Source organism: Colossoma macropomum, unplaced genomic scaffold, assembly GCF_904425465.1.
Source record: "Colossoma macropomum unplaced genomic scaffold, Colossoma_macropomum, whole genome shotgun sequence".
NCBI lineage: Eukaryota > Metazoa > Chordata > Actinopteri > Characiformes > Serrasalmidae > Colossoma > Colossoma macropomum.
The window spans coordinates 23641784-23669667 of record NW_023494784.1 but is presented as its reverse complement, the minus strand read 5'-3'; the positions used below and the strand labels follow the sequence as shown (position 1 = coordinate 23669667).

The 27884-nt window shown below is 40.1% G+C and overlaps 1 protein-coding gene across 1 annotated transcript; it reads right to left on the bottom strand.

Moving 5' to 3' along the window:
• Window positions 1-778: 778 nt before the first annotated feature.
• Window positions 779-27698, bottom strand: gdap2 (ganglioside induced differentiation associated protein 2). Its single transcript, XM_036560959.1, has 14 exons — window positions 27398-27698; window positions 24006-24232; window positions 22274-22413; window positions 21977-22130; window positions 21344-21432; window positions 20924-21000; window positions 20425-20584; window positions 15468-15618; window positions 15113-15189; window positions 14140-14216; window positions 13863-14002; window positions 9997-10051; window positions 8787-8930; window positions 779-2201 (listed from the first exon to the last, which is right to left on the bottom strand). The coding sequence occupies exons 2-14, from the start codon at window positions 24203-24205 to the stop codon at window positions 2160-2162; spliced, it is 1506 nt and encodes a 501-aa protein (XP_036416852.1). The 5' UTR covers window positions 24206-24232; window positions 27398-27698; the 3' UTR covers window positions 779-2159.
• Window positions 27699-27884: the final 186 nt, after the last annotated feature.

Below are 27884 nucleotides of genomic sequence, written 5' to 3'. Positions count from 1 at the left end.
AACAAACAAAACAGAAGAGCAACTATTCCTCAGGTGGCTGAGAATGCAGGACAAAGCAGGAGATAATCAGACTGTGTCAGCGAGAACAGTTTGTCTACAACATAAACCCCTCATTACAAAGACAAACACATTTGAGAGTTCAGTGGTGTAAAAACAGGTCAACAGAGAAAGTGATATGGTCAGTTGGGTCATTCTTCACCATAATCTTGACTAGTGGGAGAGTGCATGTGTGGCATACACCAAGAGGCTTGAAAGCTTGACTGTTACAGTGAGGGGGTCCTGGTAGCTGTTATACTGTGGGGGGGGGGCATTTTCCTGATATAATGCAGGTCCATTTCCCTTAGAGGGAAGGGTCACTAAAAATCAGTACAGTTGTTCGGACTGATTCCCTTTATCTTATGATGAAAATCTGTATCCTGATGGGAGTGGTCTGTTCTAGGAGAACAAAGCCCTCATTCACAGGCCATGAGGGGTCACTGACTGGTATAAGGAGTATGAAAATGATGTAAATCATATGCTGTTGCCCTCACAGTCACCAGGTCTCAACCAAATCAGAAATGTATGGCAGATTTTGGCCAGATCTGACAGCACTTTCCACCAGCTTCATTAAACAACACCACTGCAGGCACACTGAAGCTATTCAAACTGCTTTTTTTGGTGGGATTAAAGATCTCTGAGGTCATGGCACTAGACAACGGACATCCACAGCACACTGCATTTTTATACTGTGGGTTTCTAGGGTCTTAGAAAGAGCAAGGATATTACATATCAAGAATAATGAGGATTTCCAATATCATGATTTTTATTCACAGTATTTGAACAAAGCATTCTTGCCGACAATGTACGGATGCAGTTCTCTCCTTTAAAATGGCATGGAATGCGGCTCAAAGTGATGGCACCTTTATTTAATGGCTTACTATAATAAAAGCACATCCTGGAACTAGACTTCATGTTTAGTAAACTCTGCACAATACATCACTCTTAACATACACATAAACTCTCAATCCATTAAGTACCTGTGGCCATGTGTGTAAATCTGGTCTAAGATTACCATCACCTTTGTACCTACAGTAATAGGGGTTAAAGTCCAGCAGAATCAAAATAAAGACATAAAACTTGCCTTTAAGACATGTGAAGGTATTTGAAATAAATCTAAATCAAATACAAACATGACGTGCGTCAGTATAGGCTACAAAAAGCCTACAAGATCTGCAAAGAATATGTACAAAAAGATGACCAAAGATTCTTTACAGAAAAAGACCAGCAATGTAATCTCAGAGTGCAATCAATTAAAAATCCTGATTAAAAAGTGTGAAGAGGGAAGAGAGATGAAGATTATATTCTCATTCTGACTACGCTGCTTTGTGACACAGACCATTCAGCATTCACTGTGTAGAGTATAAAAATATTAACTTACATATATATTAAATTAAATGACAGTGATTCTTCATTAAGTAATATTTTCTAAATACATTTTTTTTGTGCCCACGTGGAAAATGAAGGCCAATCACAGCATTTTGTACACACATTGACAAACTGGAAAGGCCATGTTTATGAGACAGTCTTCATCACAAAAATAAACGGGCTTATGTAGGCATCTTAAAGTGATCGAGCAGAGGCTGGTGGAAGTGTGAAATAAAATAAAAATAAAAGACAGTACAGACTTCACAGAACGGTGAGAGCTGTAGTGAAGGACTAGGACACTAGTGGATGGACAGAGTCAGTTAAGATGAGCAAAATGATTACACTGGACACCAATCACAAAATGTACACAAAGGCTTTTTTAACACTCTGAACAAGAGAAGCAGAAATGACAGTTGTGACAAACTTATTCAAATATCAGTTATTTTGTCAAATCACACGCAAACCTTGGTGTTGAAGTCTAGCCAGTGATGTATCCTTCAGTGAGACGTTTCCAGTTTAAACGTCAGCAGCACAAATGAACCGTTGGGAGGCTGAATGCACAGCTCATGACTGGAGGAGGACCGTTTTTGATGTCTGTCTCAGAACCAGCAAATGCAGTAGTTCCACACTCATTACTGGAGCTGCTCACGTGCACATACTGAATCCATTTAGCTCCAAATCAGGTCCAGTGGTGAGCTTTCCCAAGCATCGGGCATACGTCGGCCCAGTCAGGACCACCTGCATCAGAGTTAACTTCATAGGCCTGAAGAGTGGGAAGTGTAGTACGGGCCGTTCATCTAAAACAACAAAGAGGACTAGAAATTATTATAGTTGATAAGGTCTAGTATGTTAGACATCCATTACATCTGCTTTTTAAGAATATATAGTCACTGAGTGTGTTTACATGCACTCAATAACCCGATCATAATCGGATTTCTGCAGTTATCTGATTATTCAAAAGGTCATGTAAACAGCACACTCCAATCTAGAAATCCGAATATGAAATCTGATAAAGGGAGCTGGATTTTAGCTCAATAATCAGATTTCTCAGTGCATGTGTACTCTTACTTTGATTTCTTTAAGATTTCTCAGTCTGCGCATGTGCGGAACAGACGGTGGTACTGAAAGATGGCAGCAAAACACTTTTGGAGTGACGCTGAAACCAACTACATGTTTGACGAAATGAAGAATTTAAATATTCTTTATTTTCTAGATGATGTATGCTCATATTTTCAGGTGAAGTAGCGCAAGTTATTTATTTATTTACTTTTTTTAAGCCACGGCATGAAGTTTGAGCTTATGTCTACGTCACGTCTTATTCTGTGAGTTTATTGGCTGGTTGCAAAGCATAAATGATTACTGCCTGACTCATGGAAACCCAGAGTTTCCCCGTTATCTGATTACTCAAGTACATATAAAAGCAGCAACAGTGGCTGTGTTTACGTGCAATGATTATTGCCAATCCAATCGAATCTATTCTGATTATAGATTAAGACTGAGGTGTTTATACGCACTCTACTCAATAATCTGATGAAAATCTCCGTTTACATTCACACTACAAGAAAAATTATGCGTACGCGCAGAGAACCACTTAGTGTACATGTTACCATGACAATGAGCATCACGTGAGTCCAGTCAGAGTGAGGAGAGCAGCAGTGAGTTTTCAGCTGGCGTGCTTGTTTTCAATTGCTTTAAAATGATGTCAGACTCAGAAAAACTTACTTCACATGTACTTATTAAAGAAGGGGCGAGAGGCCGTCTTTAAAGTTACAAGCATAAACTTCGTTTCCTGTGCGCATCAGTTTCTGGCTCCTGGCATGTTGAACGTTTGCTATGACACAAATACACATGCACAGAACATACATTCCAATTGGGAATGTAATCGGATACAGGCGTTAACATGGTTATTATCTTCTATTTGACAGATTATTTACAGGATTACCCACCTCGTTCAATCGCATAGAAATTGTATTCCAAATGGCCTCAATCAGACTAGTCTATTCTATTCTGATTGAGGTGTATACATGGACATATTCTATTCCGCTGTTAGTCAGATTATTAACGGATTATCAGGCTGCATGTAAACTTGGCTACTGATATTGCCATTTTAAACTTTAGAATGTTTTTGTTTTTTCGTCTCCCATAATGTCCATAAATGTATTTATTAAGTAATTTTGGACCATTATTCATAAACCGTTTATACAAATGTAAAGGGCAACAGGAGAAAGTTACAAGGTTTTGATATGACAGTGACAGTGTTTATTATGCTAAAACGTTTTAAATGTTTTACACTTTACAATGTTTTATATGGATTTGTATTCATCTTTAGATTTTAGTCATTAGCAGAGAATTTGTTAGTGTTAGCTGGTAAGCAACAGGGCAGAGGCAAACTGGTTCTACAGGTACTGCACTACAGTCCTACTGTTAATGCATGTTCAGCACTGCACAATATATAAGGTCACTACTGCTTACAGTTGTCTTCATAAAGATGTTCTACACAGCAAAAACCATGGCGAGCGGTTCCTAATGGTTTAGTGGATTATGTACTATGTGAGTAGCTACCTCAGGCCTGCTCTGCTGCCCTGACTGATGTAATTTACCACAGCTATAACCACAGAGTTGAGTAGGGTCCAGCAGCAGGGTCCTAAGCCTGCAGGTCAAACTGAAACAAAAGCAGATTATTCTGCTCTGTCCATGACCAAATAATTGAGTTTGAGCACTCCTTCAAAACATTCAGTCATTCTGCTAAGAGAAAAGTGAAAATCGTCTGACTACAAAAACCTTTTGAGCGCATTTCAATGCTTTGTGAAGGGCTGACTGGGTAATTTAGGGTGATTGTAGCTGTACATTCTATGGCAGTACAATCTATTCATAGTGCTAGCAAATGAGAGAAAGCCAAGTGCAGTTACCATTAAATACTTAGACAAGCTGCTATTTCCTTTCTTTATCATGACTAAGTAATCAAAACCAACAGGAAGTGCTTTAGCAAGGTAATCGAGAAGTGCAGCCTGAGAGACAAGATGAAGGAGTGTAGGTCAAGACACTAATGTGTATAAGACTGACATGCATCTCCGCACCGAGATCTACTACAGCAAGGGGTGCCCTATGTTTTGTCTTGGGGTGATGCAGTGCAGCATTTGCGGTTGGCCAAGAGCCAAAAAAACAAAAACTATATGCAAATAAAGAAGCAGGTTTTAAATCAACATTCAAAAACACACACACACTTTATGTAAGTACATAAATAAATGAAACTAAATGCACTTATAACTAAAACTCAATAAAATACCACTTTAAAAGGCAGTAAGAACGTAACAAGTTACATGTTGTATAAAAATGTGTTTGTTCTCTCACTGAGTGAGTGGGTGGGGTTAGGGTAACATTATGGCCAGATCAAATGTCCCCATGAGGAGCCACACTCGGAGGAGCCCCCGTATACACAATTTAAATGATGCTATCGCAAAGGAGGGACAGACCAGACATTCAAACTGATAAGACATTTACAGATGAAATAAAGACAACTCCCAAGCCACAGAAACAAAAGGATTTTTTACTAAGGTGTCAGTGCTGGAATGCCTAGTTAAGAATGGCACTCTTTTGCACTTACAGATCACCCTAAGAAACCAATATACAGAGAAAATTACCTCAGGCTTGCATAGCAGTACTGCCACAACTGGTTTATTTGCACAATTATATCTGCTGAAGTAGATTCTGCATTCTGACTTCAGCCTTGTTCACAGCTTGTACTCAAAACATCTGGTGGTTTCTATGAATTCACGAGAACAAACATGTTTTACATACAGTATATGTCCCAAAGTGCGTAGACACCTGCTCATCCAACACTTCTACTGAAATGAAGGGTATTAATAGAGAACTTGCCCGCCACCCCTTCGCTGCAGTAACAGCCACCACTATTCTGGGAAGTCTTTACACTAAATGTTGGATCATGGCTGTGAGGATGTGATTGTCTGCAGCCACAAGAACATTAGTGAGGTCAGATACTGATGTTGGATGACTAGTTCTGGATCACAGATGCCACTGCAAGTCATCTCAAACATATTCAAGATCAACAAAACATGCAATCTGACTAGGGGTATTTGCTGCTGTCGGAACCCTGTATCTCCAAAAAAAGGTAACTTTACATGGGGAAAAAAAACCTTGTTACCTTTTAAATGTAAGTTAATGGAGAAATTATTTATTCCATTTTGGAGCATTTCTGCTAGTTCGTAAATGTATTATACACACACACACACACACACACACACACACACACACACACACACACACACACAAAGAGTCTGAATACCCTCAGTCAAAAGACTTATTTTGTTGCTTTTCCGAGTGAAACTCTACAGGGAACAAACTTAAAGCTACACTATGTAAGATTTGGGGATCTAGAGACCTCTCTGGTGGAAATGAGTAAGTGCATGCAATATGCATAACATTTTGTAACAGGTTTTACTCTGGACCTCTTCTCTAAACAGATGAGTCTGATGATTGCGAGCAAGCTGAATTCAGTCCAAAAGGCAACTACCTGTGAACTACCTGATTTTGCACTTCAGACTTAAACATTAAGCCGGATCATCCATCATGTGTGATGGTAATACGTAAAGATGTATGATGTGGCTGGAAAAACTCCTGCAAAATCTGATCACACCCCCCCCCCAAACATGTTAAATCCAGCAAACAGTAATTAGGCAGGACTGTTCTCGGTAGAGGATGAGTCACTTGTGCAGGGCACCCAAACTTTTGCAAACTATTTATCCACAGTGTAGGCTCTCAATGAAATGACCCCATTAATTAATAAGAAAGAAAAAACAAAAACACTTGCCAACAATTTTATGGCCATCGTTGTTGCTGATTAGCTGTTGCAGCCCTAGTCCAACACATGCATAAGCAAACCAACACACACACACACACACACACACACACACACACACACACACACACACAGAGATTGTGTTCTGATTAAGCCTCTATGTCTGGTCTCTTACACAATATACACACAAACATGGTTGGACAGGCTGCTGGCTCCAGCAGCAGGGCTATCCATTACACCCATGAGAAGCATGATCAGTTCTTCACAGCTGCCCTGCTGTTGTGTTTTATATCTTTTTTTCCTCTTGCTGTCCACCTAGTCTCTCAGCCAGACTAATGGGGATCAGCAACTGCAGCTGCACTCACGCCCGGGTTCAGCCTTGAGCCCAGGGCAGACAAAAGAAAAAGAGGAACGCACCCTGCCTCCAAGACCCAATCTACCAAATCCAGACCTTTCAGCCAAAGAACATATCCATTTGTGTTACAGTAGAGGATATGAGCAATAAAGTAAATATATAATCCCTGCACTGCCAACTCTCACTTCTTGGAAAGGTTTATTATGCATATTTGATTAGAGCCACAGAGAGAAAAACGACAGTCTACAGGAAAATTTTGCCTCCCCCACATGAGGCCAAGTACAATATAGTTTCCTCGGAAAAAGCTGCATGTGGTAATCGCACTGTTTCAACACCTTATTCCTCAGACACACCTATAGTTGTTTAACTGCACCAAAACCATTTCAAACGTTTTAGACACAGTCAAAGCATGTTGGCATTTAGGGTTGTGTCAGATCACTAGCTAACCGCAGTCCGACTTCTTTTTCACTTCTCTGGTTGGAAGTAAAGTTCACCAGTGTTTAATTTGGACTGATACGGTTTGATTTGAGTTTGGGTAACAGCAATTTGATATGCTGCAGTAACCCGAACCACAATGTTCAATGTAGGGAAGAGGAAACTAGAAGACTGTAAATATCCTTACAGCATCAAATAAGTCTGCATAGCTGTTTCTATTTTACATTAAATCAATGGTTAGGCCAAAAATCAACACGCATAATTTTATCCTTATAGTCAAATGTAGTCAATTCACTAAAACATGTTAACAGCCAAGATATAAATAATATATTTTGTGGACGTTTCCATTTGCCAAATGGGAACTTGGTAGAAGAGCTTAACTACAGGAACAGCAAGAGCTTAGCATGCACTTGCATTATGCTCTGCAGCAGGAATCAATTTCTATATTCATGCCTAATCACTGTTAGTATTACTATATATTTTTCATTCCATCTATGGCTTAGAAATCGCACAGTACCTAAGCCATAGATTGAAAGAAAGAAAAAAAACTTAAATTACCTGCATCACACATTGAGAGCACATCCTAACACAAGCCTAGCCCTGTACATACCATGAACATAGGAAAAAAATACTGAGCAAAACGTGCTAGCTGTTTCCCACATACTCTTTCAGTAAGTGACCAATCTTCAGGAGCAAAACCCTTCAAAATACCCCTTCTAACAATGTGAATCCCCTCATTTAGAATCATAACATAAGAGTCCTTTTTTAGTAGCACTACCAAAAATAGCAAATTGCACAGAAACTGTTTTAAGCTCTTGAGGAAAACCCATTAAGAGAATCTGAAGGAAATTGACCTCAAATATAAATTTCTCAGAACAGTTACGTTTTCTGCAGGTATTTGCAGAAAATTACCTCAATCATTTATCCTAAGTGTTGCCTTCAAAAGACACCAACATTTCTAGTAATGGTGAATACACGTTACCAAAAAAAAAAAAACAAAAACAAAAAAACAGGACATGAGTGTGGACCATGTGAAAACTGCTTTATGAAAGGATCTGCCTACATACTGCACACATAGGGCATCTTCTCTCATTTACTGCAGTCAGCATATCCAACCCTAATCTAACTGCTGGAAGATGGAAGACTGAGTTCTGGAGGCAAAGTAATGAGAGAATGTGGGGATGAACACGGATTTCACCAAAGTTTCTTCTTTTCTTTTGTTTTTTTTTTTTAGCTCTGGGCAAGGAGAACCAAAATGCAACAGGTTACAAACAGTGGTATATTTAAATAAAACTTAAAGACTATAGATTAAAAAATTAATACTTTCTCATACACACCATTGGGAATCACTATCTCAGCGCTCTATTTGAAACGACAGGCAGTGGTGGCTTAGTGGTTAGAGCCCTCGGCAATTGATCCCAAGGTTATGGGTTCAATACCAGGGTCTACTAAGTTGCCACCGTTGGACCCTTGAGCAGGGCACTTAATTCTCTCTGCTCCAGGGGCACTGTATCATGGCTGACCCTGAGCTCTGAGAAGAGTTTCGATGTAATGTGTAAGCATAATGACAATTAAGGTATTTAAAAAGACATCACATTTCACCACTCTCTTTCAGAACATAACATCTGACCATTATTAGCTTCCAGGTGGACCCTTTACACTCTGTTCACTATATACTATGAATTGTTCATTTAGCAACTACTATGAAACTAGGATACAGAACTTATGTAGTTAAGAGAATGAGCACAAGTGAGATCAGGACTGTATGGGACTCACCCTCGCATCATACTCCAACACAAATGGAGGGATGTCAATCTGTTCAGGCAGGATGCAGGTGAAGAGCTGCTGGAGGTTCTCTATGTGATGAACCTTCTCCTTCATTCCAGATACACTGAACGTGGTGAAGAACCATGTGGACACCTGACACAATTGAGCACAAAGGCAAATGTCTAGTGATGGCTATGCAGTGTGAAAAGAAACCTTATTCTGCCCTCTAAAAAGCAAAACTGATGAAACTTGCAGTTCATTGCAGCTTCTCCTCAAATTAAGCCAATAAGCAACATCCAACTGACAAATGGCTATCAGGCTTTTCAGCTTCCATTACATTTAGGTTGACTTAGCATGATCATAAAGAAAAAAGAAATAAGGACGCTTGAGCAGCACACCCTTTCCTCAAAACCAATGTTAGAGATCAGGGCAGTATGATCTGGGAAGACTATCTGCCATTTTTTCTGACCTATATTGTGATTTAAAATGTGATTGTTTTTATAAATATCTATTTTTTTTCATGCCTTTTTCCCCCCTAAAGAAGACCAAAAGATCTACTTTGCAAAGTTGAGGCTTGAACGCTGCTTGTTCACAAGTTCTGTGTTAGTAGGCTAAATATCTTAAGACAACTTTGAATAAATGTAGGGTATAATTAAAATTGCAGATCTTGTGATTTTAAAATTTTAAACTCTTTCAAACTGCAATTTTGATGTTAAAAATGTTTAATCAGCCCAATTAGAGATTAACTTAAAGAGCAACTAATTCTCAGCGCAATAATTACTCGTGCCTGAACACGTTTCATACCCGTGAGCATTAAGCTGATCTGAATGTATCAGACTGGAAAGGACGGCTTTATAAATAGGAGTTATCTGTTGCTTAACTGCAGAAGTTTGAAGAACATAACACAAAGGTACGCTAATTCCACTAACTAGCCGACCACGTACACATACGCAGATGAACTGTGGACTATCTAACTGTGGATGCAAAGAATGTCTCCCAAATGTTTTAGAGTGAAATTACACTGGAGATACAGAGAGGGCTTTACATACTAAAAACGTGAAGATGACCACTACATGACTCACAAAGCAAGCGCAGTGAATCCAACAGTGGATAAAACACTAAAACACTGTAAATGTAGACAGAAAAGCTTTCACAGGCCTGACATTTCTAAAACAACAGGAATGCACTGTATTAGAGATGTGAGGTCTGCGACATTTACCTTAGAGCGAAATGTGGGATGGACAAAATAAAAAGCTCTCAGGTTTTTCTTAAACCTGAAAATGAAAGAAAATAGAAAAAGAAAAAAGCATTTGTTAAATCTATCAACATATCAATAAATCCCTCATCACACATCATAATCACACATCAGAACACAAATCAAATTCCCCAGTGGCAAATAATTAACAGTTACAAAAGACAAGCTGGCTAAACAGAGAACCATCACAGCATATAACAATGTGCATTTTTACAGAACAGGCAAATGTAAGTGAAACAGGTCCAAGTGTCTCCAGAGTGCTCCCTCTCCTCAGTCCAAGCACACAGTGTAGTCCAAAGCACTCAGGCAGATACAAATTACCAGCACTGCAGTCCAAACCTGGAGGAGTGTGTTAGGGACACATTTATCACCCTTTCTCCTATTCCCACAATAGACACACAACATTCCTTGATTGGATGTATGAGAGTCAGCATTAAAGACAGTATACTGACGAGCCAACGGCACTGCATTAGACTACGTTTTTTTTTTTCCACTGGAAACAGAACAGCCTGCTTCCCCCTTAATTAGCCCGGCTTCATATTCACGCCACTCATGGTATAGACCAGTAATTGCCAGCCCTGGTCCTGGAAACTCCCTCCTCTGCACATTTTACTGCTCCCAACACACCTGATCCAACTAATGAGGTCATTAACAACTCATTACAGTGAAGCGGAGCAGTGAAGAACCAACACAGGCAGGACAGGCTAAAATGTAAAAGTTATAAAAATCTATTCCAAAAATTCCCATATTGGTGCATCTCTAGCATCCCCTCCTTTATTCAACTGGGGTAAATAAACAAATGCGTGGTCTGACATTAAAAAAAATAAAAAATAAAAATAAGTACCCTACATAAAAAAGAACTTACTATATTACATGAATTACAAGCCTACTGCATTGCAAATTCCATAAGAGGTGCTGTAAGATAAACAAAGGCCATTATAAAGTCAAGGTTTCCACTTTAAACACTGCTACCTAATGAAATGCACAGTTGGCACATGATCAGTATTAAATGGCAAAGAATGAAAAGGTTCATGAGCTTACTGGAATAACAACATTTTCTGCATTGGGATGTACTGTTACACCCCTAGCTCAAAACACATAAGGCAACAGGCATGATTTTAAAATCACAAATGGTTTGGGTGTTTCAGTATTCTGGATAATGCTGGAAGGAAAAAAGGGCCACTGGACCCAGAATTCTTTGGAAGGAAGAAATAAAAGCAGAGCCAGGGTGAAAGCCTCACGCGCGAGGGACCGACCTCCATGCCTGTTCCACTCCTACACTGAACACACATGCTGCTCTCAGTCAAGCCCGAACCACAATGGCCAACACCAGAAAAAATTAGGGAAGAGAAAATCGAGAGAGGGGAGTAGGAAGAGGAGTCAACAGAAATAGAAAAGAAAAATGCAAAAAGAACAGAATAAAAGAAAGACAGAAAGAAAGAAAGACAAAGACAGACAGACAGACAGAAATAGAGAAAGAAAGAAAAAAAAAGGGGCAACAAAAGAAGGAGAACATTTTTCACATAGGCTACTCTACACAGGCAAGCAAATGTATGACATGCAACCATGAGTCTCATTATGAGTAAAAGCTGCGATGAAGCTACGATGCTTGATAAACCTGCTCAGCCTACAGCAAGTGTGACTCTTCATACTTGACAGGTTTATTGTTATTTTTATTTTTGAGGCATTTGTGCGATGAGTGCCTACTGAATGCAAAACATATGCTTGACTTCATGTTCACCTCCCACAACTGTTCGTTAACTCACAAGTTTCAACAGAAACTCAACTTTTGTTTTTTAACCGAGGGAAGAACCCAGCATGGATTTTCACATGAAAGCTACCACTCTGACAAGTTATTATGCAAGATGTGTGATTATGAAATTCCATGGTACTGCATTCATGTGCACGCAGACTGACACTTGCAATCATTGCCTGTAGTACAGGTCTATATTGACAAAGGGGAATAATAAAAAAAAAATTGTGTTGTCACAGGGTCTGATTTATAGTGTGTCAAGGCCAATGCAATCACCAGCAGCGCTTTGACTCTCGAGGCCAAAATTTCCTCCAATTTCCCCCAAACTGTCCAGAATTTCATTTCACTCTTATGGGGATAAAAGACATCCTTTTGGCTGCACTAAAACAACAATTCAGAAAGCAGGGTGACAGGACAGAGCAGAATAGGTATGAGATGGAAAACTTGGCACAGCCCAGGGTCACTTACAAAAGCACTGGCTTAACTCCCATCAACTAACTAAATACAACAGGAGGGTCAGTGAGGTCAGACTCCTCACTGTAAACCTAGATGACAGACAACAGGCTTAAGAAGGAAAAAATACAGTCCCTCCCCATCTCACAAACACATCATGTGTAATCTTTTGGCTAAACTTTGGGTTAGAAAGCACTGTTTGGCAAAAAACACCTGATAAAAATTAAAACCAAGTGAGGCTGCATGTATTTTGAAACTCAGATGGGCTTATCTTTGTGTCAGAACTATTCTTATTTATGCCAAAAGAGAGTGCATTAGCCTTACAGCTGCATGAGAGGATCTCTCAAAAGGCCACTCATTGGTCACTGTATGGCATTTGTAGTCACTTTTGCATGTTAAAGCCCTATTCAAGCTGAATTAGCTTTATCAGAGGAGCTCCAGCAATATAATTTGTGCATGATTTGACTGGCTGATTCATATGGAATAAAGGATCAGTGTAATTTCCCCAAATGAATCCAAACAGCCCAGACTGAAACATCATTGCACTATGAGGCATGCATCACAATTCTAAACAGTAACAAGACAGCTAAATGTTAAATATGGTGCTTAACCACACAACAAAAACACACACACACACACACACACACACACACACACACACACACACACATGGATTTCAGTGTGGGGTGACTGATCAATGGCAAGTCCAAATTATGGCGCATAATCATTGTGTGGGAGGGAACATGCGCTGAACAAGCCGTTGTGGATTTAAGGGTGTCTTGTCATGAATTTGATGGTTAAGGCAGTGGGGCACATCGAAATGGATCAAATCCATTTAGCTGTTAGCCTTGTCTTCAGCTCTCCAAAAGCTGTGATTTTCAATTACCCAGTTTTGTTATTACTTTACTGTGATGTTGATTCGAACAGCACTATAGAAAGACACCCTATAAAGCCCTATTCTAGCTGGATTATGTTTTTTTTTTTTTTTTACCAGAGGAGGTCCAGTAATGTAATTTGTGTCGGATAAAGGATCTGTGCAATTTCCCCAAGGAGCCCGAATTGAAATCGTGCAAACTTTTTTTCGTTTACCTATGTTTAGGCACCACATTTCCAAACAATTTCAACACAGCTAAATATTAAACATGGCGCAAAACAAAAACAAAAACAAAAAACAACAACAAAAAAAACACCCCCACATACACAAAAAATAAGAATGTGAAACTGGACGAGGGAGAAGACTTCTCATTTCAGTGTGGGGTGACCATCGTTATGAATGGCAATTCCAAATGATGGTGAATAATCATCGCATATGAAAACTGCTGTGGATTTTAGTAGTCTACCCTTTTCCTGGTTTTGTTATTACATTACTGTGATGTTGATTTGAGCAGGATAACTGTTACTGAGGAAACTCTTGCGAAGAGTCCTGCGATTATAGATGGTAATTTACACTGGAATTACTTAGCAGACTTGTAAAAACTCCGGACACGGCAGATTCGTACTGGATTTAACCCACAGATTTTGTTGGTAATCATTACAGCACCTCCCCAGGTAAAACTACTGTAGCTTGAATACAGTTTAAGTCTACATGTAATAATGCACAAAATGCACCATAAACACTACTTACTTTATATCCACGATATCATAGAGCTTCTTAAGGAAATCTGTGTCGAGATGGTTGTGTTCACCAGTGAGAGTGTGAAAATACACCATCACGTATTCCTTCACTGTGATGTGATCCATCACATGGATAAAATATAACAAGGCCTACAAGCACAAACACCCTCACATGAACACAGAAGTACAATAGTGCAGATGCAGAAAAATGACTTACTGGATTCATAAGTAGGGTTATGTATACTTAATACAATTACTGAATTAAACAAATCAGATTTTTTTTTTACCTTCTCCATGTCAATAAGAGTTACTGGAATGTTCCTGCCTACAACCACCATTACTGTTCTGCCACGCACATCAACACCTGCAGGCAAGAAACACAGAGCATCATGGGTAACTGGAATTAAATTTGAAAACAAAACACTCTGGAGCTTACTCTGTTGAGATCATCTCCTTACAGAGCCGATTTTAATTAATTAAAAGATTTCCATAACCCGCTTCAGTTACCTTTGTTTTCTGAACTTACGTTCAGTACTGTAAAAGTAAATCAGGTTATATGTTCTGGAATAAACACAGCCAGATGTTTTCTTTCATCTAGTCTGTGTTCACCTGATTAATACAGTTACAGGCAGAATGGCCAGAGACAGTCTGCCCCCTTTTGGCCAAAGGTGACAATGTCAATTACTGAGGTCATACCAATCAGCGCTGTGCAAGTTAATTATGGTTGGCTTTACTAGCTGACTGTAAAAATGAACATAACTGCCTGGTGACAGTTACAGATGACAGGTCTTCAATCTCTAATTTACAGGCTTTGGACAGCCATGGGTATTACACACGGCACAGTGCTGTTGGTTTTGAACTCAGTAGGGTACTTCACCACATAGAGCTACGACACAACCTGACCCAGGCAACAAAGGGACGACGATCTAAAACATCACCACAGCAACCGTTTCTTTGGTGGCTATTTTTGATCTCGAAATCGTGAAACGAGAGAAACGGATTACAGAACCCCCTGATGTTGTGCTCAATGAGCTGGAACTAAGGTTTCCTGCCCAGTGAGCAAACACATGGGGAGAGAAGATCCAGCACGCACATGTGCACAGAGGCACACAGAAAGACAGCAAGAAAGGAAGGAAGCAAAGAAGCTCATGTGTGCTGGAGAGAGAACGAATGGAGAAGCCGTGGGAGCACAGACTGACTCCACATTTCTGGACTGTGATTATACATTTACACACATTAATACAGTGAACAAAAATGGACCTGTTTGATATAAAGCTTTCAGTGCCGCTATGTCCGAGAGGTCCTCTGCTCGAGCTCTGCACAGCCAGCGGTTATAGCTGAAAGACAAGAAATAAATAGACTCGTTATCTAAACAGACTGACTCACAGAAAGCTTATGACAGAATTGAATCCCTACATAATAAATATACACTTTAGTGGACATTAAATAAATAACAGTAATACTTTCTCAGAAGGAGTCAGTTGTCAAAAAACCTGACTGCTGATCAGATCTTCATGACCACAGACCTATCTTACAAAAATACCTTTAGGCATCTAAGATAGGTACATATGCTCTGCTTTAAGACACTGCAGTATGGGGGAAGGCAAAGTCTTACTTTCTCTGGTGTTGTTTCTGCTGGGCTGCCTCAGAGAGCTGGCCCTGTAGAATCTGCTTCCGCTGCTTATCCACATCACCCTCCATGCGCGCAAATGCATGATTGCCCACCAACCCCAGACCTAACTCCAGAGACTCATCCTCCGAATCATCTGCAACAAACACACAAACTGAATTATACCCTTTAACATTCCATAACCACTGAGATCTTCATAGAAACAGTAAGATTCACTGGAGGTGACCAGCAGCCCAGTGGTAGGCGAGATGAGCCAGCAAAGATCCTGGGTTTAAAATCCCAGGATTGACATGGGGTTCTTTGTTGTGTCCCTGGGCAAGGCACTCAAGCTCCACTGCCCCAGGAGGGACAGCTCTGCTGGCAAAGCTGTGCCACTCCCAGATTGGTGCATAGTTAGGCAGCAAAATGACAAATTTCCTCTACAGGATCCATAAAATACATCATACATTATTAAGGGTTCAGTTTAATACTTCCTGATCACCAGAAGCTGTGTGAATTCTGACAGTGACTCTAGTGAGGCTCCCATTCAAAAAGTTTATAAAGTTTGAGCAGATTTAAAAAAAAGTTGATAAAAGAAAATGTGCATTAATCAGGAGTTCCATCAATTACTGTTCTGTGCAAACTCCTGAAGTATCCATGACGCACAAAATACATTGAACTGTTGATGTAACTGACTAGTCACCTCGTGTCTCCCCTACCAGTGATTATAAAATCCAGGATGCAACGTCCAGTTTTGAAGGCCTCTGCTTTATTAGCTCTCAGTAGAGCTAGTTTTGACAGCTCTGTCCACCGTACGCGGCTATAGCGCTGATAGTTCGAAGATGCTGGGGGAGCGGGCAGTAGCCCATTTAATGAGGGCTGAAGCTGCAGTCCCACTTAACTGTCATGCACTGAACCCCTACAAACACCACTGAGATAAACAGTTCTGAGTGGACATAGTGCCAAACATGTGACTTTTGTTCATGCAACATCAGCCATTATCCAGTAAACCAACTTTACCACTTTGTTACCCAAGCATAAAACTTTTTTTGCAATATTTAGGCATTTATTTTCCATTCAGTTTTTTATGCACACTTTTGAAATTTACATAAAAGAGGTGGATGGAAAACATTATTAATATATTTATATTGATTAGGAGGTCCTAATTTTAGGACATTAGACCCAATTTTCAGTGCTGGGTTGTAACCACTGGTAATTTCATTGAACTGCTGGACTAACTGATTGGCCACCTAGTATCATAACTACCAGTAACGGCTAAATCCAGGACCAGAAACTGCATTCGAAGTCCAGATTTGAAGACGTCTGGTATAGAGGCAAGGCTTGAAATTACAGCATTATGTTGATGTCCCAGCAGGCACAGAATGCTAATGTTCTAGATCTGCCTATATTAAAATCTTCATTTCACAGATTCCTAAAACTTCTGTCTTGCTTCATGTTTTGCAGAAGTTCTTAACGTGACAGTTCCAACTGTTTATATCCAGAGTTTTGAAGGAAGCACTTTCTTGTACACGATATGGCCAAAAGGCACCCCTCCTATTTCAGTTAATGTGTTTCAGCCACACCCATTGCTAACAGGTGAATAAAATCAAGCACACAGCCATACAATCGTCATAGACAAACCCTGGCAGTAGAATGGGTCGTACTGAAGACCTTTACCACAAGTCAGTTTGTAAAATTTCTCCCCTGCTAGATCTAAAGTGATATTGAGACACCACATTTTAAACCTAAGCAGTAGACCATGCAAACTCACAGAATAGGGCTGCCGAATGTTGAAGCATGTAGTGTGCAAAACCACAGAGCTCCAAACTGCCTCTGCAAGCAACATCAGCACAAGAACTGTGTGCTGGGAGCTCCACAAAAAAAATGGATTTCCTTGGCCAAGCAGCTGCACAAAAACCTAAGATCACTATGCACAATGCCAAGTGTCAGCTGGAGTGGTTTAAAGCTTTTCACCACTGGACTCTGGAGCAGTGTGTTCTCTGGAGTGACGAATCATGCTTCACTATCTGGAAATCTAACAGATGAATCTAGGTTTGGTGGATGACAGGAAAATACTACCTAATGGAATGCATAGTGCCAATAGTAAATTTTGGTGTAGGAAGTATAATGTTCTGAGGCTGTTTTTCAGGGTTTGGACTCAGACCCTTAGTCCTAGGGAAGGGTATTATTATTGCTCTAGTACACAAAGACATTTTAAATTATTTTATCCATTCAACTTTGTGGCAACAATTTGGGAAAGGCCCTTTCCTGTTCCAGCCTGACTGTGCCCATGTGCAAAAAGCAGGGTCCATAAAGACAGGGTTTGTGGAGTGTGGTGTTGAGGACATCCTGTGGCCTGCAGAGCCCTGAGATCAAGCCCACTGAAGATCTTTGTGATGAACTGGAATTTCGATTGTCAGCCAGATTTTCTTATTTGATCTGACAAATGCCCTCTAGACCGAATTGGCACAAATTTGCACACACTCCAAAATCTTGTTGAAAGCCTTCCCAGAAGAGTGGAGGCTGTTATGATCACAAAGTGAGAGGGGCATCTCCATATTAATACCTATGAATTTCGAATGTAAAGTTCAATAAACTCACGTAGGTGTGACGGTCAAGCGTTCTCATACTTTTGGCTATGCAGTGCACCTACTGCCCTCAACCACAGGCAGTTCTTTTGGTTGCCTTGCAAAGTCAGGGATATCAGATTGAAGTTCTGCTTTTTAGCCTAACACTAGGCTAAGGCTAAGGCTATACCCTATCTATGCCTGAAGTGTTTCTGTTTCACCTCATTAGTGAAAGGGTGGATTATTCATAGGTGCATATAACTGACTGATACCTTTCTTTGCTGACATATTGTCCCTAAAGTCTTATTCCCTCTACTAGTAATCAGTGTACTGAGTCAGTCAGGATGCATGATGCTTCTGGTTATGCTCCAAGACATTGTGAGCTTGACTGCTGACATTTGTCAAACAGAGCAGTTATTTTTCTATGTCAGTAACAAGAATAAAGGAGCCCCTTTACCAAAAGAGAGCCCATCTCTGGAACCTACAAGACTATGCAGCAACAGAGATAAGGGTTGGTGTCTTCTCTCTTCGTGGAGTATATTTACATTCTGGGCAATGATAAAAGGAGTTTATCAGTGCAGGTTTGAACCAATGCTATGGTTGGCACAGCCTTCCTCTGCTGGCCCTGGGGAACATGATGTAGTGTTGAATAGTACAAGGAAGGCATTCTAATGTGGTGAGCTGGCACACTATGAACATCATTGACACTGAGGAGTTAAGTTACGTTCGTAACTGGCAATAGGTTTAAAATGCATAACAACCAAAATCTCACATATGCTTGCATTTTTCAGTTGACACAACATGCCAGGTCTGATAACTCCAGCATTGGAGCAATTAATCAAAGACTGGCCACCCCCACCAGAACTCCTAGACCCCAGGACGTGTGATGTGGAGCCAGGTGGCCTGGGAAATTATACTCCTACTGTTATTTGAATCTCAAAGCAGCATGCCAAAATGTGCTGCTCTGTTGTAACACTCCAACCATATCTCAGCGCACCTAATGGATAATGTCTGATTGCTCAGCTGTCCTTATTTCCTCTCTCCTGCTCCATGATTACTGTGAGTGAAAGGTACTGTGGAAAGGTCAAAAAAAATCAGTCATGGTTCAAAAACAGGCACACCATTTCTTCTATGAAAAGACCATGCTTACCCTGGATTAGAGCAAGAAAGAACCCAGCTTTGGGTGAAAGAAATGCACAAAACTGAAGTGACTGAATTAAACACAGATGTCTCTGCTATGTTATTTTTGGCCAAAATGCTTCTATCATATTAATGAACAAAGTGAGATTTTGTTTTTTCTAATAACTGCACCATACGGTCCTTTTCATCCACTTCAGAGGCCCAAAAGCCTCGATTCTCTTTGACTAAGCATGGCCTTAGTAACAGCGAACAGTTCCACACGGAGACCTTGGGCTGCCCTCGCACATCCTGCACTAAAGCACCGAGTTGCAGGCAGGGATGCAGTCACGTTTATTTACATTGGGACTGGCTGATGCACAGTTTGTTTGAGTTGGCTTGATAGCTCAATGGAGGGGTGACCATCTCAACACAGCTGGACCACAGGCCACAGGATCTGGGACTGGAATAATGGCTGGCAAACAAATATAAGTGTCCAAACCCTCACTAACAAATAAACATGTCCATGTGGGCTTACTGACAAAGCAGAAACACACAATCATACAAAAATACACACATATAGCAATGCATTACAGTTGAAGGCAAAATTTGAGGGCTTTTATATGCCTGCTGTCACTGCACCTGTTGTGGCTTTGAGGGCCTGAGGATTGCATGCAGGCTGAAGAAGCCTCCAGAAAATACCACTCAGCACTCAAAAGAAGCAAAAAATGACAGGCCAGCAAGGAAGAACTGGCTCATTTTACTTGCCCAAATTTGCTCTACAATAACCAATGGCCTGTCTTATTGCATTATACGGACACACTAAAGATTTTCCATTCTGCTGAGGGATATTATTCATTACTGAGTATTCTTCACTGTACCAAAAACATTTTCCCATGAAAGCCATCCTTGCCCTGGAGAGAGATCGTTTTTCAAATCTGCTGATGCAAAGTTGGAAACAATGAGAATGATTAATGATATGCCTTGCATTACTGGTTTAACAGTTCAATCTATCCTTAAAGAGTAATATTAGTCTACGGGTTACATAAGCTAATTTGATAAATGCTGACTGGTATTTTCCTGGAGGCATTTTTCGAGTGGCACTGAACGAGCACGATCATATTCCAAAGTCTGGATCACGGTCATCCCTTTTAGGAGTGTGAAAAGCTTTACAAAACCAAACCATATTTTCACTCCACTGACTGATCATGTTGTACATGTGCTACATAAAACAGGCTGAAAGATGCCAGGTTAGTGTGATTTTTGTGTACTGAGCTCACCCTCCAGGCTGCCAGGCTTCTCACTGATGCGGATCTGTCTCTCCGGCACCACCGGCTCGCCTTCAGAGTTCCCAATATCTGCAGGGAGGAGAGGCAAGCTGGCTCTCTCCTCGTCTTTTGAGCGCGGGTAATATAGCGGCAGTAACTTCTTGTATACTGCCTGAGTAGCACACGGCATTCAGAAACACACAAAAAAAGCCTGAAGTTAAATGCAATCTCATCAGCCACAGGAAAATAAGTGCTCTAAAGCTTACAACTCAGTGAAGCAATCAGAATGCATTATGACTTGCTTTCATGTTTGATCAAGACCTGACATTCAACTGAAACAAGCCTAAAATCAGCTTACAGCACAAAGTGATTCTGCTAGGTTTCATTTACTAAAAAAACAAACAAGCTTGACATAAAAATCAGCGCAATTTGAGAGAGTTAGCACATAATGAAGGCATGTAAGCTAGAAAAGAGTGCCCTAATGCAACAAGTGACATAACATAGAACAGACCTCCTCAGCATCTGAAACTGCAAACACCACAGCCTCTATGCTTTCTCCATGGTTCTCAAGAAACCTGCGAACAGTTCCTGACAAAAGAAATGACAAATAATGAGCCAAAGACTTTTAGGTTAGAAAGTGGTTAGTTACATTTAGTTACTGTTGGAACAAAATCTTGTATCTCCAAAAAAGTACCTTTACAGGAGAAGGGAAAAAAAACTCCTGTTCAAAGTTAAGATTTATGTAACAAAATCTTATTTTACATCACTTTGGACAATGAAATTGTGAAACACTGTAAAAATCAGCTGGTATTCTCAAATTATATAAAAAAAAAACAAAAAAACAAAATAAAGTTGAATGAATTTTGTTCCAACAGTGACAATGTGCTAATTTTGTTTCTTATAATACAATTGTTTCATGAAAGGGATTTACTGAATGCTATGTGAGTAGCGTCTTCGAGGGGATATCCTCTCTTTGCAGTACTGATCACACAAAAACCCACAGAGACCATGGCGTGCTCCCTGGAACGAGACACGTGAACACAGAAAGCATTAGACTCCAATTTACACACATTCTGTGTCTTTCAGATGCACTCGCAGTAGTGACTGAATTACCCTGAGAGAAATTACTCCAATAAGCTGAAACCGTTCACTGTAAAGCAGCAGACAGGAGACTCTTTGATGAAGACATACTTTGCGTAAATAAGGCTTAATGTAATCAACAGCTCTGCTGTCACAGAGTCATGCCCAAATCGCTCAGTGCAGTTATACAACTCTGGCCTGTGGGATTAATGGACATGCACTGGAATCTAACTGGAGTCTGGCACATTCTGAACTTGGCAAATTGAGCTGTGCTCAAACATTGAAAACCAATTCTTAGCACTCTACATCAGTGTAATGCAGCTTTCTGACATGTACATGGCTGATAAGTGAACAGACAATGTTTATTTATTGGAAAGTTTATCATAATGTTTCCTTAGAGACAGAGGTGTTTGTAATGATAGTGTGTAAGAGAAGGCGGTTGTGTGCTAATCTGCCATTAGGTGATGTAATTGGACAGGCTTACTTGGCGAGCTGCATGACGTTTCTATAGCAGCTGTATAAAGAGCTCTCAGCAGCTGTGCGATACTTGGCTTTGTATTTGGGTCCAACTGTATGAACGATAAAGCGTGCAGCCAAATTGAAACCCTCAGTCATTTTCGCTTCCCCTGTCCGGCAGCCTGTAACAACACAAATATCCTCCCGTGAGATCAGGATGCAAGACGCTTAAAATATTTTAAAAACAAATGCACGAACATTCACAGTAGGCACAGGAGTGTTGCTCTGTCTTGTTCATATTTCTTCTCCTAGTGGTGCCCCCTACCTTTCAGTTTGAGTAGTTCATCCCTGAGCTCAGGGCCAGCATGCCTGTGAATGCTGTCTGAGATCGGATTCTTATCGGTTAGCGTCTCGTTGGTCGTGTTCACTATAGCAGTGCAGTTCAAAAGTGCCACGTCCCCTTTGCTGTAATGAAAAGCACAAATAATATCAATCAGAAACACCCAAGGAAAGCAGTAAAAAGTATGCAAGTGCTAAACACTGAATTGTTTCTTCATTGTAAGAATACAAAATTTATGATGGCCATCATTTCTAGAGAAAAGAGCCCATCCGGTGTTCAGAGAAGGAATTCATCTACTTCAGTGTACTTAGATTTGTTCCATGTGCCTTTGGTATGTAAAGAGGAACTAACTCCAAACTATTGGATGCATGCCATCATGACACTAAAGGTTGTTGTTCAGTGATGCTACAGCATCGTTTGCAAAAGTCAAGATACAACTGGACTTTAGTTTAAGGTAGGGACTCTTGGAAGAGGTCACATCACTCCCCAAGCAGAAAATGGACAGAGCAATTAGTAGTCTACACCATTTAATAGTGCTACATTATTAAGATCAGTACACAGAAATGAGCAACAGTTGCAGTACACAAAACTTACCATCTTATATTAAGCATCTACTGTGAAAAAACAATCTCTATTTAAAAACTGTGACCAAACACGACAGAGTAACTTCTTAAAACAGCAAGAGTGAATTTCCCTTTTTCCCCTCAGAAAAAACAGAAGCTATGTAATCAGAGTTGTGCAAAATGGCTGTCCATAAACAGTCATGTTGCTAAAGGAGCAGCCAGAGGGACCTAACACTATCATGTGGTTGTGCAACAAAGAGGATTTATGTTCACATGGCAAGAGGCTGGGAGGGGAAGGGAGGGGAGTGGAGGGGGTACTGAGTGTATGAAGCTGGCACAGAAACTTTGAAAATGCAGAAATCATGTTCATGTAGACCAGCAGCTAAAGGTTACAGTGAAAAGAAATAAAACAATCAAGTACGATAAGAGAAAAGTAGACAGACACTGAGGAGAGCCTGACTCATTTGAAACCCGTGTAGCAATAATGCTACCAATTTTAGGAAGCTAAAACTCTTTCCAGTCTACAGCAGTTTAGTACAGCTCATTCACGCTGAAGTTCTAAGTGGTGTTTCAGCATGGACTGCTTTTTGAATGAAACACAGCCAATCATAACAGAGATCATTTACATATAGTCTTATTTGCAGAGTTAACAAAAACAGCCTGGTTAATTCTAAGGGATAAGGAGAGATTGGAAAATGGCCATGTAAAAATGAATCATGAGTGCTTCTGGTAAATAAACTACACAGACGATATAAGTGGACCTCAGGAGAAAAAGCTGTCATAGACATGGTTTCTGGCCAGCATTTGGGCTTTTCAAACAGTGCTTTACTGGAAAAGTCTTAGCAGTTTTGTTTGCTGTTAATTAGCTCTTATTTTTCATCTTTTCATGAACTTTTTTTGCACTTTCCTTATGTTAGGCATTAAGTGTGGATGCGTTTACATGCTTTTGTTATTTTAACCATTACTATGCTTTGTGTTCACATTTAGCAGCTCAAGTAATATTGCTGATAGTCTTTTTGAACCACTGAATCCTCAAAACTGCCTTTACAAGCAATTAAATGTGTGCTTTATTGGGAGCGGGATGATCAATTCAATTGAAGTGACACAACCTAAATATCGGCCAACTGATTGATCAGTCAGGTCCTAGTACTCACAAGAGAATAATCTTCCTGTTGATATCCTCTCTGAATGGGAAAGGAGAGAGAAGAGAGTTGATCTGGTAAGCCAGGTTGTCCACCTCATCCCTCTCAGGACCTTCTCTTTTCGCCTCTCTGTCCTCCACGAATTCAGGCTGATCCCAGGTGTGAAGGTTCTGGACTTCTACAAACTGAGACCGAGCTCCCAAGGGATCCATGCTGAGGATCGGCAGTTCAGCAGTGAACTGAGCAGAACATACACACAATATACAGAGTCTGTCTGTTAGCAGTCTGTCAGGCCACATTAATACATGAAATACTTACACAGAGCACCATTCAGCAGAAATGTCATAAAGCAATTACAGTGACAGCCTTCTAAGTTTCAGGGATAAGACATAAGAAACATCTGTGATAAAACAGGCTACACTGTTTCACAGAGCTTTTTGTTTTGATGACATTTCCCAGCAGTGATTAGCACTTTCATGACATTTGAATTGTGACAAATGTAAAACAAATGTTAACAAATGGCAAAATGGCAAACAGCCTTTTAATCAGTAAATATAAAAAGTCAGCGTCTTTTTTCCTGCAAACACGTTATAGATATAGTGTTGGGAAAAAGTATTTGCCCCCACCCAATTTCTTCTATTTTTGATAATTTGCCACATTTAAATGTTTCAGATCATCTAACTAATTTTGATGTAAGATAAAGACAACACGAGTAAACAAGATGCAGCTTTTAAATGATCATTCCATTTATGGAAGATAAAGATTCATTCAAATCCTGTATCACCCATGTGAAGAACAATCAAATGTTTATGATAATTTGCAATGAATCTTTTACATCACTGTGGATAAATTTTAGCCCATTCTTCTTTGCAGAAATGTTTTAATTTGACTATATTTGAGGATTTTCAAGCATGAACTGCCCATTAAAAGTCTGTCTTTCTAATAGAGAGCAGAAATCATGGTTCCATCAATTATGACAGGTCTTGCAGAAGCAAAGCAGCCCCAGATGATCGCATTACCACCACCATGTTTGTCTGTTGGTATGTTGGTACATTCTTAAGGTGGAATGCGGTGTTAGCTCGATGCCAGACATAACGAGACCCACGTCTTCCAAAAAGTTTCACCTTTGACTGACCAGTTCACAGAATATTATCCCAAAAGTCTGTATGTTTTTTGGCAGGTGCAAGACGAACCTTTGTGTTCTTTCTGGTCAGCAGTGGTTTGCATCTTGCAGCTCTCCCATGGATGCCCTGTGTCTTACTTATTGTAGAACCGTGTACACTGATCTTAACTGAGACAAGTGAGACCTGCAGTTCTTTAGATTCTTTCACCTCCTAGATGAGTCATTGATGCGCTCTTGGTGAAATTCTGGTAGGCTGGCCACTTCTGGGAAAGTTCACCACCATTTCAAGTCTTCTCCACTTGTGGATAATGGCTCTTACTGTGGTTCGCTGGAGCCCCAGAGCCTTAGCAATGGCTTTAAAACGCTTTCCAGACTAGTAGATTTCAATGACATTGTTTTGCATCTGTATTTAAATCTTTTTAGAAAGTGGCATCATGTGCTGCTTTTTGAGACCTTCTAGCCTGCTTTGTCATTGACAGACCAATTCTATTTAAGTGATGTTTAGATTCAACAGGTCTGGCAGTAATCATGCCTGGGTGTGGCCAGAGAAACTGTCCCGAATAGTGAAATGAATTTAGTTAACTGGTTGATTTAGTAGCTAAAGGGGGTAATTACTTTTCACAGGGCCAGGTAGGGCTGAACAGCATTTTTCCTTCAATTGATGAAGTTATCATTTAAAAACAGCAATCTGTGTTTGCTTTGGTTATGTCTGTCCGATATTAAAAGTAGTCTGATAATCTGAATCGTTCAAGTGTAATAAATATGAAAAAGCTACTGGGAAGGGGCAAATACTTTTTCACAGCACTGTATATTTTCCTGTACACACAATCTTAGCCTCGTATGCCTCAGTGATAAGCCACAATATCAGTCTTGTGGAGAAATGTGACTCGCATTTCTGAGCATTATCGCAAGGTAAGAAGATGAGGAGAGGTATTCATATGAGGTGACTCCTTCATTCACTGAGCTGCTACATTAACCACCACTGAGAACATCTGCGTGCCCAGGGAAGAAAAAAAGAACTGATGAAATGGTGCGTGCAAACGTTTATGTTTCCAAATTAGATTCTGGAGAGAAAAGTACCAATGACTGCTGTACAGACTCTAAATAAAACAATGTGAAAAGTTTAGGTTAAAAAAGCCAACGTGGTTTTAGCAGATGCACGGAGCTTAATGGTTTCTCAAAAAGTCTTTCCAAATTACTGTGTTAGGTATTTTATGATGTTATGTCTAGGAGGAAAACCAGAGCTTGAGGATGTCATCACATGCTCATGTCATCACCCATCTCCAAGAAAACTGAAGACTAATCAGGACCTGCCTTGCTTTAAGAGTTAGAGTACTCCCATATATTTGACTCCAGTGCTTTTTAGAAGGATTTTTTCTACAAAATTTTATGCCAAAATGATGGAGTATGACATCAAAATGGAGTTCAATAGAAAAAAAACACAATAATAATAATAATAATAATAATATTAATAATATTTCAGCTGAATGGAGAACAAGTGTTACAAATAATAACCCTGAAATGTTACAGCACAGATTACCGTAAAAGTTTTTTTAAGCAAGTTTTGCAACATGCTCAATTCAGAAACAGTCTAAAGCAATGTTTTGCAACATTCCCCTCCTCCTGACCACTGGAGCACTGGATTCACACGTATAAAACTTCCTAAAGCACAGTGCTGACCATCAGCTCCACCATGTCTATGACAGGTCCAAACGAACACGCAGGCAGTACTCTTAATCTAGGAAAGGTGACAGATTGATCACATGGCGCAGAGGTTTTTTCTGGCCAATAATTTTGTTTTAACAGTAAAATAAAAAACAGAAGCAAAATGAGAGCATAATACTAACAAAAGTAGCTCATTTACGCAGTTATCTGGTGCGAACATCAAGAAAGTATTATTTTGAGATTCTATACATGATACAGACTTCACGCTTGATACATACACACAAAATATACAATCCTGAGCACTCCGCTTATATATTTGATGGAATACTATTTTATTTGAATTTTTTAAGTCTGTGGTCTCCCACTAGAGAAATGAAGGTTGTCATGTGGCTGCACAGTAACAGAATTCACAGTTAATAACAGACTTAAACCCTGAAGACCACAGACCACAGAGAAAGAAGAACCAAGCTGATCTGATGGGACCTGTCAGTGCGGTAGAAGAATGAAAGAGTAGAAGTCGACCATGTTCCAGCATGGAAATACGAAGAAAACAGACCAACTAACAAGACTGCACTAAATAATAGGGAGGAAGGAGCGATGGAGTGATGATACTTACTCCGAGCCCTACTGCGGCTGCAGCTGCAGCCCACCCAGACCTGCCGTTAGCTCAGTTAGCTCACCGGCTACCAAACACGGGAGGAAACGAGCACAGCGAGCTTTCTCAAAAGAACAGGGAAAAATTCAGCATAATCTTCTGCTTACTGTGCCATTACAGAACGTGTGACCGGGCGAGCGTTACGGTCAATGAGACACCGTGTTATGTTCGCAGTCTAAAGGATCTTATTCGAGCTGATTTAGCGTGTGTGATCAGCTGATTCACGAGTGAACTTGATCACTTCCGGGAGGCTGCTGTAAGGGACCGTCAAAACATTGGCGACTTGTGCTTTAAACGCACAGTCTGCAGTGAATCTGTGCAGCGCGGCATTTTTTCAGGACTTGTATTATTAATTATTGTTATCCATTAAATGTGAAGTAAATAAATAAATAACAATATTCTCTGTTTAATCACATCTTATTGCACAAACTCACTCCCAAATCCTCAG

Coding starts and splice junctions, on each gene's coding strand:
- gdap2 (XM_036560959.1), bottom strand. CDS start 24,205: ATGGATCCCTTGGGAGCTCGGTCTCAGTTTGTAGAAGTCCAGAACCTT. Junction 22,414..24,005: donor AACAGGAAGATTATTCTCTT/GTGAGTACTAGG, acceptor TTTTCATTACAG/CAAAGGGGACGTGGCACTTT. Junction 21,001..21,343: donor CGCTACTCACATAGCATTCA/GTAAATCCCTTT, acceptor TTCTTTTGTCAG/GAACTGTTCGCAGGTTTCTT.